This window comes from Carassius carassius, chromosome 1 (genome assembly GCF_963082965.1).
Source record: "Carassius carassius chromosome 1, fCarCar2.1, whole genome shotgun sequence".
NCBI lineage: Eukaryota > Metazoa > Chordata > Actinopteri > Cypriniformes > Cyprinidae > Carassius > Carassius carassius.
Window position 1 is genome coordinate 26418217 of NC_081755.1, and position 14226 is coordinate 26432442.

At 39.8% G+C, this 14226-nt stretch overlaps 1 protein-coding gene across 5 annotated transcripts; it reads left to right on the top strand.

Moving 5' to 3' along the window:
• The first annotated feature begins 699 nt into the window (after positions 1-699).
• Positions 700-12570, top strand: tlcd3ba (TLC domain containing 3Ba). 5 transcript variants are annotated; one of them, XM_059553184.1, is made up of 9 exons: positions 700-926; positions 1206-1478; positions 1692-1838; positions 5520-5679; positions 6313-6396; positions 8711-8933; positions 9792-9887; positions 10265-10374; positions 11941-12570. In XM_059553184.1, exons 4-9 carry the CDS (start codon positions 5555-5557, stop codon positions 12179-12181), a joined length of 879 nt encoding a protein of 292 aa, XP_059409167.1. In that variant the 5' UTR covers positions 700-926; positions 1206-1478; positions 1692-1838; positions 5520-5554; the 3' UTR covers positions 12182-12570. The 5 variants fall into 5 exon arrangements, with proteins under 5 accessions (XP_059409167.1, XP_059409179.1, XP_059409160.1 ...); XM_059553196.1 differs by having other exon boundaries at positions 1695-1838; XM_059553177.1 differs by lacking the exon at positions 1206-1478.
• The last annotated feature ends 1656 nt before the right edge of the window (positions 12571-14226 follow it).

Below are 14226 nucleotides of genomic sequence, written 5' to 3' on the forward strand. Positions count from 1 at the left end.
ACCCATAGTGACCCATTTCTTTGTGCAATCTTGTATAGCACAAGCACTGAACCAAGAAATCATAGTCATTAAAAACATGCTATCTTTGTTGAATGCCATAGGAAAGATTTCTAAAAGCAGCACATCCATTAAATATATTTTATGGCAAGTTTTTTTAAGCTCCAGGGGACCGATGTATAAAGTGAAATTTCCCATTCACACACTGGTATTTATAAAAAATAATAAACTTGGCACATGCACACTTAACTGGTGAGAGCGTAGTATTAACCATCTTTCCCCGTCATGCCTGACAATAGAATACTGCATTTTACAAAAACACAATATACTGCTATTAGGTAAAACATGCACTGACACATTTTTTTTTGCACATCAAAACATTCTGCCATGTCAGGTACTAAGCCTTTAGCAAAGTTATGTATGGTGGTTTTGCTTTATACGTTATTAAAATATTTAATTAAAGATTACGAGAACATATGAATATAAACACTGCAACATTCCATAAAAACAAGTACAGTCGATTTAATGGTAACTTTAAACTCATACACTACAACTTGCTCTCTGCCTGCGTGTATTGGGCAAAGAAAACTTATTATTTGAGCAGAACAATCATAATTATGTACGTTTAGTACGGACTATTGCAACAATAAAAGACGACAAAAAGACGTCGCCGGGCCATAAATAGTTAAAGCGGTCTTGCACCATCAGGTCACTTTGTTTTTGCTCGCCATTGGTCAATTTTACTGTAAATCAAAGCTTAACCCAATCAATGAAGGGTAAATCCGTCGCGTTCCTTTTCGTCTGACCCATCAGCAGTTAGTTACTAAGACTCGCGGTGCAGATTTAAAAGTAAAATTAATCTCTTGTCAACGCATTTAGGACGGGGGCCTGTCGAACAGACGCGACTTCTGAACCGATAGCGATGAACAGTAAGTTAAGCCGGCCTTTTCGCGTTTCCTTGATATATTTATATATTTATTTGAAAAGACAACGGAGGGAGACCACGGCTGTATTTATCCGCTAAGCAAGGCTCTTAGTCTTGTTAGCACAGCGCTAGCCCGAGAGCTAGCGTGACTATCTTTCTCTACTTTGCATACAGGCGAAATAGAATAACGCCATTATTTAGATCACTTTCGGCATTTGGTTTAGGATGTGCACATGTTTTGTAGTCAAATGTGAGAACACTCCACCTTCCCTGCCTTCCCCAGTCCCCACTTGTTCCGTCTAATCCTAGCGAGGCGGTCAGAGAGACAGAGCCGGGGACCAGAGCGGTTGCCTGGAGACCTGCTTCTCTCTTCCTCCGTCTGCTGCAGGGATCGGCTCTCCGCCACGGCTAGCCCGCATTTTCATTTAAATAAGTAATTTGCAAGGCTAATGTGTGAGTGTAGCCATATCTGACCACTGCAGCTTTTGATCTGCTGACTCAGCTTGAGTAAAGCGCTTTGTGAAGACCAGATGGACGCGGATCGGGTCTTTTAGATGTAAGTTAGGGATGCATTCGCTTCCTGGACAGCTGGATGTAGACAGACGACTTTTGCAGTACTACGATTGCTCTGTCTTGTTTATATATATATATATATATATATATATATATATATATATATATATATATATGTGTGTGTGTGTGTATATATATATATATATATATATATATATATATATATATATAATCTATAACACGTGTATTTTCCCAGCAGGTGCTGACAATCTAAATCCTGTGCAGCTTCGGATACATCATCATGTGGACCGTCTCACAGATGCCTCCTGGACCCTGTGATCCGATTTCTGGAAGACTGTGACAGGATCGTCCTTCCCTGTAACCGACGCTGCTCAACCTTAATGTAATCTTCTGCCTTTTTTGCTCCTTCTGCTCTTGTCTAATATGTCCCTATCCCCCTGCTGCTTTTCTCTAGCATCTTTAGGATCACTTTAACCCATTCAGACTCAGTTATGTTATAACTTACATCACCTTTCTCTGGTGTTTTTATGTGTAGTGCTGCAAAACTGCTGCTTAATATGGTTTCAGTAATGCATCCTAGAAAATTTTTGCTCTCTTCAGCAAAATGATTATTTTCAGACCGTGCCTGACCAAAGTTATTATTGTTATTATAGAGTGAATTAAATGCCTATAACAGCAGCAGACCAGTACTCATTAGTGATGCGCGGGTCGTCTCATAACCCGCGGGTCGGGTTGGGGCGGGTTAAGAAATTGGCACTTTATTGCGGGCGGGTTGGGGCGGGTCACTAAATATGGTGCGTGGAATTAAGTGGTGGAAATTTGGATTATTTCAAGAGATTCGTTGATTTTCAGGTCGTTCACCAAAATGATTCATTCAGATTTGTTCACTGATTTTTTATTTCTTCATATTATACACAAATATGCCACAGAAGGTGGCGAAAAAGAGTGTCTTATGTGTTATGGCTTAAGTCAACGAACGTATATTTACTTGTTACAAAAACTGATTTGGCTTTATTAAAGTGTGTGCATCTGCGCATTAAATAAATAGTCTAAATAAATTGTTCAGATGAAAAAAGCACAAGTTTTTCTTGCATAATTAAACATTTTAATTGTTTGGTCAGACTGTTCATATATAATATATTCACATTAATAAATCGTGGATTAAACGTGGAGTTATGTTCTGTATGCTAAATATGAAAACAAGCCTATGTGCACCTATAACTGCGCTTTGTATCTGCTGATTGCTTATCGAGATTTACATGCTTGGCCGACTGACTCTGTACACTCATTTCATTCACAAACGAGCTATGTATCAGTTCATTCAACTCGTTCACAAAAGGGAATATCATATTTGTTCACTACATTCAACAAATCACATGCTCCGTCACATATTAAGTTGACAGGATGAAACAGTTCACAGAGCTGTTCACGAGCTGCGCATGCGCTGCTAATAACGCCGAGCTCACGCGCTGCTGTGGAGGGAGGAACTTCAGGGAATGAGAGAGTCAGTGGATTACATCAGTGTTGCCAGACGTACGATAATTATCGTATTTGTACGATAATTTTTACCTCTGTACGATGTACGATCAATAATGAAAAAAATCCCGTAATGTACAATAATCTCAGAATTTTATGAAAATTTAAATGATGATAGTTGCAGACATAGGGCTTCTTTTCTCATACACGAATCGGCTCATTACAGACACTCTAAATGCGTTCGTGTGCACCTGAGGGTGTGTTAAGAATGCAGGAGAGTGCCCTGCTTTAAAGCCAACGAGCACTAGTTGCGGTCCATGACAGCAAGAACCCCTTCAACATCTGGCAACACGCAGGATTCCGATGACAGCGGCTCAGATGTGGAGTTAACTGCACCACGCAGCAACAGCTAAATTCCTTCTTCACTGGACGCGACAAAGGAAGTGTTAAAAAGCATTTTAATATGTTTTAATATGCGCCGCGTCGCAGACAGTTACTGAAAATAAAGGGATAGTATTTTGTCTCACTGCTTCCGTCCAACAATAAGCCTTGTTATATTATGGTAATTTGCAGGTCGTGTCAAAATGTTGTTGGTTTAGAATAGATAAATAACTCTTTTGACTCGTGTACGATAATTTTCTTCCAAATACGACAATTTTGAACTTCTGGTACGATACTTGGACATTTCCAATCTGGCAACACTGGATTACATGAACGAAAACGATTCGTTCACCTAAAATATTCGTTCATGAACAAACCATCACTAGTGTAATTCCCTATAGCCTATATTAAATATTTGGAATATTTTTATATTTTATTGGATTATTTGATAAGGTTACAATACGAATGTCTAAGTAGCAACGTAACTTCCGTGATGTCCCCGAAGCGCGGGGCAGGTCGGGGCAGGTCGAGAAATCGTACTTTATTTGCGGGGCGGGCCGAATAATTTCAGAAAAGCGGGACCCACGGGTTTGAAAAAAAAAATATATAACAAATACATATTTGTTAATAACATTTATAAAGATTTTTTTTTATTAACAGTAAATTAATATGTATAATATTATGGATGTCTTGGCTTTCCATTGTTACGGATGTCAGAAAAAATAAAAATAAACACAATTTATCAATTTATTGTAACTAATAATTCAGGTTTATCGTATTTTTGTTATCTCTGGGTCTGAACGAGTTGCATGGCACGGATTGAACACTGGCGTACAGTAATCATATTGTGTTTGGGGGCTCTTTTTGCAACCGGTTTTTTTCCATCAACCATGTGGGGAGGAAAGCGATTCATTACTGGCTGCCGTCAGCACACACACACACACACACACACACACACACACACAGAGCCAGCGGGCCTGTCCGCGAGACTCCCTCCGCCTCGCGCGCTGCTGCTGGACTCACTGCTGGCGAGGAGGACACAAAAGGATGGATGCCGCTAGCCTGCTAGCTCTGAAGGTAGCGTTGTGAATGCGCGAGCCGTTCGCGCTGCTTTGCTGTTTACGTGAACGGAGAAAATCCGAGCGTGACCGAGATGATGTAAGGAACGGCGGCGGGTTTTATAATATCGTTTGCGCGAGATTAGAGTTGGTTTGAATCCCAAGAGCATCACGTGTCGCCTCTGTGGTGTGTTTTTGTAACAGAATTTGTCGCTGCTCGATCTCTTGCATTATTTGCGTGCTGCATTAACAGATTCGTTCGTGCAAGCTTTAGAATAATGAATAACGAACGCACATTGGCTGTCGTGTTTGTAATGCACTCCTTGGTTTTAATATGATGTATGATGCAAGTTTGGACAGAAGTCTTTTTACGCTGCTTTTGTGCAGACACGCACTCACAGTCCCACTGTAGCAATATAACAGGAATAATACACTCCCGTTCACCTCCTCCCACAAGGTTACCCTCACTGTACCACAGGATTAGGCCTCCACCCTCCCACACATCCCCTTTCTTTCTTCTCGGTGTCCCCTCGTCTCGCTCCCCTCCCTCTCCCTGCGGTAATCTTCCTAAATCTCTTGCTTGCTAATCCTTTCCGTGCTTATTTTGGCATGGACCATCCCCTCCACCTCCACCCCCTAACATCCCAGCCTCTTCTGCAAACATGGCAGTTGTCCGGAATGATTTAAGAGCTCCTTACAAAGCCATAATGAGATCAGTGAAGGATGCAGTTGAGTGCAGTTGAAATGGTCTTCCTGGAGATATGTGGGGAATCTGTCTGTGCCATGCTGTCACAATGCATACCTTGTAGTCTGTCATCTGAACTTGGCTTGAATGATGAGTGGTGTTTTAAGTTGATGTATTCACATTGATTTAAGAAGGCATATGTCTTGTTTGTCAAGTGTTAATGTGGATTTTGTGGTCTAACTTTCCTTCTTTACTCTCCCCGTTTTTGTTTCATCCTTTTGTCTTCGCCGTACTCTTCACTCATTTTTTAAATACTTCTGTTGCTTGTCTATTTAAATCATTCTTTTTTTAATATTGGGTTTTCACAAATTACAAGGTTGTTTTTTTAGTATACATCCTATTATGAAAAATATATGTACTTTTTAAGATGCACGTTAAAATGTGTTATATTTATCCTCTATAGACACACATTGACTTTGAGCACCACTGCCCGAGATTATGCTGAGCATCCTTGCAGCTGGCTCCATATTCTTCCCAGGCCTCTTCCTGCTGTCCAAGCGATTCCTGAAACATGCTCCTGGGCTCAAATGGAGCGAGAAGGATGCTGTCATCGTCTCGTCCAGGTAAATAAAGGGAAGAGTAAGTGAGATGTGTTGAAAGGTGCTGTCAGGCTCAAGCTACCTGGTTTCATTTACTTGAGTATCTGTACTCATATTGTTTATAAAATATAAAGTCCATCATTGTATGTTTGTGTGATTTATTAAGGTTCAATTAAAAGGATAACTTGACAAACCAGTTTTTTTTAGTTGTTTAAATGCATCAGTCAATGTGACTTTTGAATGATGTATATGTAATATCTATAAAATGTGCTGAGATAACTTATTTTAAAAAGAAATTGTTAAAGTCGCTAAAATATTTGAAACCGGTTGCCTGAATGAGGAAGATAATCCCATAATGATCAAATATCTGCAGACTCCGTTACTAAATGTGTTTCTGGTAAGTTTATGTGAAATGTGTCTGATTTAAAATCTGCTAAAGTTAAAGATGTTGCATGTAAGGCTACATTTGATTGCAGTGCATGTTTGATTTTCTGCTTGGCTAGGAAAGTTACAGAGTAATATCCTGCTTAAATGACCCTTCCTTTAACTGGTGTCATCAAAATCGGCTGTTGATGGTTTCAAATATCTCCTATCCAAGGGTGTTTGCAGTCTGTTTCGGTCTCTCATGAATGTTTTATTTCTCTCACCCTTTCTCAGACTGGTGTCCTCCGTTCAGGCCATTATGGCATCCTCTGCCGGGTACATCATCGCCTGTTCATGTGAAGACATCATTGAGGACCAGTGAGTATCAGCTGAAGATATGTAACAAGATATAACAGTGAACATACTTTTTTTTGACTATTATGATTGAGTGTATATGCAGGGCTCTGTGTATTACTATGCTCAACACTGTTTTACTTAGGTGTTTGTTTGTTTTCCCATGTGCATGTGTCTCTCTCGCCTCTTTTCACCTGTGTCGCGTTTGCATATACAGCTGAGAATTCTCTCATTTTCTATGGAAATGTTCCCAGATGTGTAGGGGTGTGAAAGTATTCCCTTCAGTCTGAGTGTTTCTAAGAATGAGCTATTCCTCCAATGCACACCTGTAATCTAATTAGAAACTAATTAGGTTGCGAGCCTTTCTGTAAATCCACAGTGGCGCACCAAGCCTGGGGGAAACGGAGCGAGAGAGAGTAGACTGGCAAAATACTTTGGAAAAACTTGACGGTGACTTTTTATTACAGCTTTAGTCAGCGATTGTAGTTAATACTTGAAAGCTGCCTCTTTACGCTCTGTGAAACCCATTAGGAGGTTTGTGGAAAACAGTTTGCTCTAATTTGATTTGCCTCGCCTAATCGAATTGTAAATCTTGTTTAGAACTGTTTATCTTGTTAAATTTTTCCTTAACCCAAAGGCGCACAAGTAAATTAAGAACGACAGTTCAAATAGGTCAGAGCAATCATGTTTCATAAATGATTTAAGCCAGGTAAATTCAATTACTCTGTGTATGTGTAGTAAATTCATCAGTCAAGATACAGGAGGGCTGGCAATTAGACAAGGGCCAAGTCAAATACTAGGCCTATTTTTACATTTTATTTGTCAGATTTCTAATTTATCATGCTAATTTAGGTTTTGGAAGTATTATATTAATAAAAAAAGTACATCGGTATTATGATTGCTTCAATATGTTTTTAATTATTCATGACTGTAATAAAGTGTAAATTCCAATGTAATATCTTAACAGTAGTTACTAAAAACAGTAGGGATGCACAGATACCACTTTTCCCAGCACAGGCTGATACTGAGTCTTGTACTTGATACTTACCAATAACGAGTACCAATACCTGTATTTTCTTTGCATCTGTGATTTTTTGAAATATTTTTCCTTGTGCACAAAAAGTATTATTGTAGCTTCATAACATTACAGTTGAAGCACTGTTTTAACAACGTCCTTACTATGTTTCTGGGCCTTGACCGCAGTAGTTGCACTGCTGTTTATGCCGGATCAGAAAGCTCTCGGATTTCATCAAAAATATCTTAATTTGTGTTCCAAAGATCAACAAAATTCTTACGGGTTTGGAACAACATGAGGCTAATTAATGTAATTAATGACAACATTTTCATTTTTTTGTGTGAACTATCCCTTTAAATGCTTGGGATTTTTTTTTCTTCAAGAGAAGATGCTTTTTGATGCTAGAAATTGCAATTCATTTAATGCTGTTCAAAAATAGATTTTGAAAGAAGTCCCTAAATCTCACGAGGCTGCATTTATTTGATCTAAAACACAGTAAACAAAATGACCATTTTTCTGTTTGAATGTATTTTAAAATTGAATTTATTCCTGTGATGTAAAGCTGAATTTTCATTGATCAGCCACACACAGACGTACATATTTATATATAAATTGTTGAAAACAGTTGAGCTACTTATTTTTTTGTAGAAACTGTGATATATTTTTGATGAATAGAAAGTTCAAAAGAACAGCATTTATTTAAAATATAATTTTTATAACGAAGTAAATTTCATTTCTGTTACTGATCAATTGAATCTTTTCAATCTTTTACTGACCCCAAACCTTTGACGGGTAGTGTATGTTTAACTTTCAGAAATGGACACATTTATCCCATTTTTCATGGGTATGTGCAGAGAGTAGTTTACTGCCTCTACATTCTGACTCTACTTGATTTGCTAGTCAAATTATAAGAGAACATGTCACCCAAAAATGAGAATGTCATCATTTACTTTCTCTCATGTTGTTCTAACCTGTATTAATGCTTGTCTAACATGAGACACAGAATGAGAAATTGATCTTTTCTGTAATGCCCAGTAGTAGTAAGCACCTTGGCTTGGACTTGCTTTGGTTTTAAAGCTGATTTAGAAAAGTGATTGAATGTAAAAATAAATCTGCATGTTTAAGATGTTAAGTTGCCTTTCTGAGCATTATTTCTTTAAATATTAAATGTATAGAAATATTGAGTAATGAGTGACATCCATCACGGGAATTTAATTATGTATATAAACAGGGGTAATTGTTGCAAAGTAACCCTAAATCTGATCTCGGTGTTTCTCACTCTTGTTCTTTCGTTCCTCATCTCTTTCTCCTCCCTTTGTTCAGGCATTGGCTTACCAGCAGCTATATCCTCTTTGCTGTCCCCTACTTCGTCTATGACATCTATGCCATGTTCATGTGCCACTGGTACAAACTTCAGGTCAAAGATCACGAGGAGGAGGGTGAAGCCAAACCGATGAGGTCAGCCATCAGCGGATATCTGCGCCGAGAGTTCCTTATGGTCCTGCACCATGTCGTCATGGTTACTGTGTGTTTCCCTGTCTCTGTGGTGAGTGGCAGGAGGGTTGAGTGACTCATAAACACACATCAAGTGCATCTTTTTAGAAATCTGATTCTGGAGGCCCGTCAGAGCCAGTCTGACCATGTGTTTGGAGTGTAGTAACATGGCTTTGGCTTGATGACTGTTTAAGAGTGATTTGATGGGATGATGGTCTGTGGGTGGCTTGAAGTGTGGCTGAGTCAAACTTGTCCTGAATGGGACTGTGTACTTTCACCCTGTAATCACGCTCTCCATCACTCTCCATCTGTATCCATGGAGACTGTTGCTGTCGGCAGCAGTGCAGCAGCCAGCACCCTGGCATTAGCTGCACTTAAATGGCAATGAGTGTTTTGGCCTGATAAGACAGAGAGACCCTCTACAGCGCTTTCCTCTGATAAAACCACACTAAGCTTTCCTACATCTGACACAATGCACAAGTGTAAATTTCTTCTTTTTCCATCCACCCTTCTTCTCTTCTTTCTCTTTCAATTCTCTTCTCTTTCCTCTTCCCCTTTCCTACCTTTTCCTCTTCCTTCCATTCGCTTTCTACTTCTTCTTTCATTTACCTTTTTCTGTTCCACTTCCCCTTTCCTCCCCTTTGCATTCCATTCTTTTCAATTTCCTCGTCCCCTTTACTTTTTAATTTCTGTCTTTTAAATTTGTTCTTCTTTTCCCTTCCTTTCCTTTTTTTTTATTTATTCCATATTCTCCTTTCTTTCCTTTTCTCTTCCTTCCCTTTGTTCAATTTCCATGCTCTTTTCTTGCTTTCTTTTCCCCCTTTTTAATTATTTTGTTTCCAATTCCTCTATCCCATCCGTCTCTTTCCTTTTCCTTCCCTATTTTCTTTCTCCCCCTCTCTTTTCATAGTTCTGGAGACAGGGAAAAGGGGATTATTTCCAGGGTGTGATGTTCCTGGCAGAACTCAGCACCCCATCCGTCTGTCTTGGAAAAATACTCATCCAGGTACTAAACACATTCATCCTGTCTTTCTGTATCCCTCCATCTTTCTTTTGTTTAGTGACTCTATCTTTCTGTTTAACAACCTAGGTGAACAGATTTTTGCACTACTTTCTTTTCTTGGAGTTGTATGGGTAATTTCTACTAAATGTACTAATCTTAAAACATCTGTTGATTGACCAATGATCTTTCACTGACTTTTTTTACTGTTACAACTCTCTCGTACACATCTCCTTCACTGCTTCAGTGTTGAGTGTGTAGTGGGGAATATTGAATCATGGTTTTCAGGGTTCATTGCTCTGCCTATTAATATTTTTCTATCTGTTAAACGCTCTTTCTTTCTCTACTTCTCGTTCTCTCCTTTGTTTGTTTCTTTGCCTCAGTACAAGCAACAGCACACTCTCCTACATAAAGTCAATGGAGCTCTTATGCTGGTCACTTTCTTCATCTGCAGAGTTCTTCTCTTCCCCTACCTCTACTACGCCTATGGCAGGTAACGATCACTGTTTAACACTCTCTCTCTCTCATTCAGTTGTTCACTCTATTTTTTTTCTATTGCTCATCTATTCCTTCTTTCTTTAATCTTCTCTTTCTCCCGTGAGTCACACTGCCTCTGATATGAACATGGATTCTTAAATCTTGAGGTTTTCAGACAAACATATTTCTCACTCGGTCTCAAGCCAGGTTTTGATTTGCACCGGAGACATTTAAACATTCCTCCTAAAATGATTGTAATAACCACCAAAGATCAGGAGCCGTGTTGTTTTGTATTGATTGTAATACCCAGACAACCCTGCTCAGTCTGGATGGCATGTTCTGATTTTAAAATTACTGCCCTGATGTATTATTCATAAGATTGGAAATTTGAGCATCCTTTGACTCAACACTTGTGCTCCTAGTTACATTTTCTGGTTGTGATCTTTCCTGGCAAACTAATATAGTAGGGATGGACGATAATATCAGAATGTTATCGGAATTGGACAAATAAGAGAAATTAGCCGATATGCCTTGCCAAGTAGATGAATAAACTCACTTGTGCTCAGGGTTTGGTGCTAGTGATATGATCATGTCAGCAGTGGGGTCATTCTTTAAGCAAAATCTTGCCTGAACTGGGATTGTGTTTGGATCACGTACAGAATAAAGCTTAGAATAAACCAGATGTGCGATCGAGTTAACAGTCACTAGCACGTGCAGCAGCCACAAGAGCCTCCCCGTCTTCTAATGCCCATCCAGTAAGGTTTTTTATTTATTTAGGGGCAAACTAGGCGTACTTGTAATAAAATAAATGTAAAACACACACACACACACAAAAAAAACATTAGGATAGTTGTGTTTCTGGATAAATAAAACAAGTCATAAAATCACAAGTCTTTTTTGTTTTTAAAAGTCAGAAGATGTAGCTTGGATGAATAAAAATCACAAACATGACACTTGTAAATAATTTTCTATACAGATTTGTTCATTAGTGTGTAAAATATATTTTTAAATGATTTATGAAAACTTAAATACAAGGTATTATTTTGCTTTAGACCATCTACAAATGTTAAATCTACAAATAAAAAAGCAACATAAAAACAATTTGTTTATAATCTTTGCACAGGAGAGACTAAAACGGAAATATATCGGTACCTGCATCAGCTATTGCCAAAAATATTGGATATCGGTAAAAATCCAATATCGTGCAACCCTAAATTATAGTAATCATCATTATAATTATTGTCCCTGGTGTGAAATGATTCCCACATCCTAAATAAAAAAAGCCATCTGCTAATAAGTAAAGACTTTTCATTACCGCAGCCATTGGTCGATACTGTGGTTTCCATAAAAACTTTTTCCCGAGACACACACTTGGAACTGCACATGTGCAATGGGTGGACCAACCTGAAACATGCATTGTTTTTTTTTTTTTTTCATTATTTCCCCATTAAAGTAGATAGGCTTTGCAAATATGGCCTTGAGTGATTTTCTTGAAAGGGACTTTGATTATAAAAAATACAGATAATTACTTATTCTCTATACGCTTACTATATGCAAATATTTGTTTGTGCTCCTATCACAGGTACGCCTCCATCCCCTTCTACATGGTGCCGCTGTCTGTGCCCTGGCAGTGTAACGCAGGTGCAGCTTTGCTCATGGCCCCGCAGGTCTACTGGTTTTCCCTCATCTGCAGGGGCGCCTTCCGTCTCTTCACCAGAGCCTCACGGCACAAAGCTACTCCTAGCACCACAGACTCTGAATCAAAAACCTCACTCCTGCCCCCTGCCAACGGATACAGCCCCAGAGAGACCGACTCGCACTGAGAGAGGAGTAGAGATAGAGATAGAGATAGACAGGGTTGCTAGGTTTAGACCAAACAGGAAACCGAAGGTAGACTGACTTATTACCATGGGTGGATCTACCTTGGACGCAGTGGCGTGGGTTAGCAAACAAAGAAACTGGAGGTCTGTACCCTCGCTATTCACCAACCATCATCCTCTCATTGAGAAGAAAAAAAAAGACTGCAGACCAAACCAAACGGATGGTTTTCCCCCTAACATGCACGTTCTCTATGTTGGAGCAGTAGGTCGGGGAAATGTCATCTGCTGCTTTGCAGGTTTAGGGCATCATTTGTAGATTACCATGGTCATAAGCTTCAGGAAAAGAGACTGATGTGGATGCAACGGGAACAGTATTAAAAATGATCGATGGATGGGAGGATTGATAGATCCCTCATATCTCTCTTTGTGTGGTACGGTTGCAGAGAGGATATGAAAAAGGGAACCGAAAGTTCTCAGTCGATGTGTACATAAGGTTTTATTAATATATTTGCGTTGGATTCCAAATAGATTTTAATTTATTTTAGATTTCTGTAGAACCTGTTTGTTTATTATATATTCAGTTCTATTGCTAAGTACGGGTGGATAAGTTTAAAACAAAACCGTTCACAAAGTTGTTTGGTTCAAAACAATCCTTCAGACCCTCACTGTGGGTGCATGGCCTCCTTCCAGCTGAAAAAACAAGATGGCAGTGGCTGCATCCAGTTGGTTAGTGAATCAGCAGATATAAAGTAGAAGGGGGGTCACTGAAAGGATTCGGATGAGGCTGAGTGTGACGAGTGGGGCGGGGCCGAGAGACGTGGGAACAGGAGCAAGGCCGGTGGAGTGATTGGAGATGAGCGACACCTGCTCGAACCACCGGTCTCGAGTCCCACGGAGGAGATGGAGGGATATAAAACCGCAAACACAGAAAAAAAGCAAACACAGACTAAAACCCAGGCCTGGTCCTCTCTCGTCCTTCACTGTCGTCGCTCCAGTTTTATATCCCTCCATCTCCTCCATGGGACTCGAGACCGGTGGGTCGAGCAGGTGTCGCTCATCTCCAATCACTCCACTGGCCTCGCTCCTGTTCCCACGTCTGTCGGCCCCGCCCAACTCGTCACACTGAGGTAATGCATTAGCATATCCCTGCTGCAGTGCTCCAATCCTTTTAAGATCCAGACGTCAGACGGAGGGGGAAGAGACCGAGCTGCCCAGTGAAATACTGCACTTGAAAACCATGCTGAAGTTGGCACCTGAGCCAGTCGATTTGTACGTTGCGTACAGTTTTATGTGAGGAGGCTGCCATCATAAATGTCCTCGCTCACCTCTTAATGGATCCACACCACAAGATGGATTCTGATGCTACCACTGATTGTAATCTGCACACTGAACGAGTAACAACTGCTGTTATTCTCCACACTGATGCAATGTTTCTTAACAGGCAGTCAGCCTTTATTTCTGTCCGGATATATAGGAGGTCCACTGATTATGTGTTTTGTCACCAACTAGTCCTCGCTTCTATGGTGAAAGTGTCATTGGCGTAACAATGCTGTCACATACCTCCCTTAGGCCTGATTGTTGTGCTCCCAAACAGGGCTCTGCCACTCTGATGTTAAACAGTATTATTAGAGGTGGCACACAAAGTGGATCCTAGAAGTGAATCTTGCACTGAATTATCCCAAGAAGGGGTGCTAAACTAAAATCCCAAGTCTGTGACATACTGTAATACTTTTAAAATCACTGCATAGATCTTTTTAGATCAGCGTCCTGGATGTAGTTCTGGACCACTATGATTGGAGTCTTCTAGATTAGTCATGTTTCTGTTACGCACCAGAATGTTTTTGTTTTGCTGCTTTTACAGTTAGCTCGTATGCCCAAAGGCATCAATGTAGCCTTAGAAGTAATGCTTTCAACATGCTCTTTACACAAAGTACTACACTGGGCCCTCACAACACTTACTCAAAGGGACTGCCCAGTGCTGGGCGTGAATTAGGTACTTTCAACTCTAGCAAAGTCTACTAGTTTGGGAACTGGTTAAAAATCATATT

What these genes read in the sequence shown, in the direction of transcription:
- tlcd3ba (XM_059553184.1), top strand. Translation starts at nt 5,555, where the DNA reads ATGCTGAGCATCCTTGCAGCTGGCTCCATATTCTTCCCAGGCCTCTTC. An exon ending in GCTGTCATCGTCTCGTCCAG is followed by an intron (nt 5,680 to 6,312) that starts GTAAATAAAGGG and finishes ACCCTTTCTCAG; the next exon opens with ACTGGTGTCCTCCGTTCAGG. An exon ending in CTCTACTACGCCTATGGCAG is followed by an intron (nt 10,375 to 11,940) that starts GTAACGATCACT and finishes CTCCTATCACAG; the next exon opens with GTACGCCTCCATCCCCTTCT.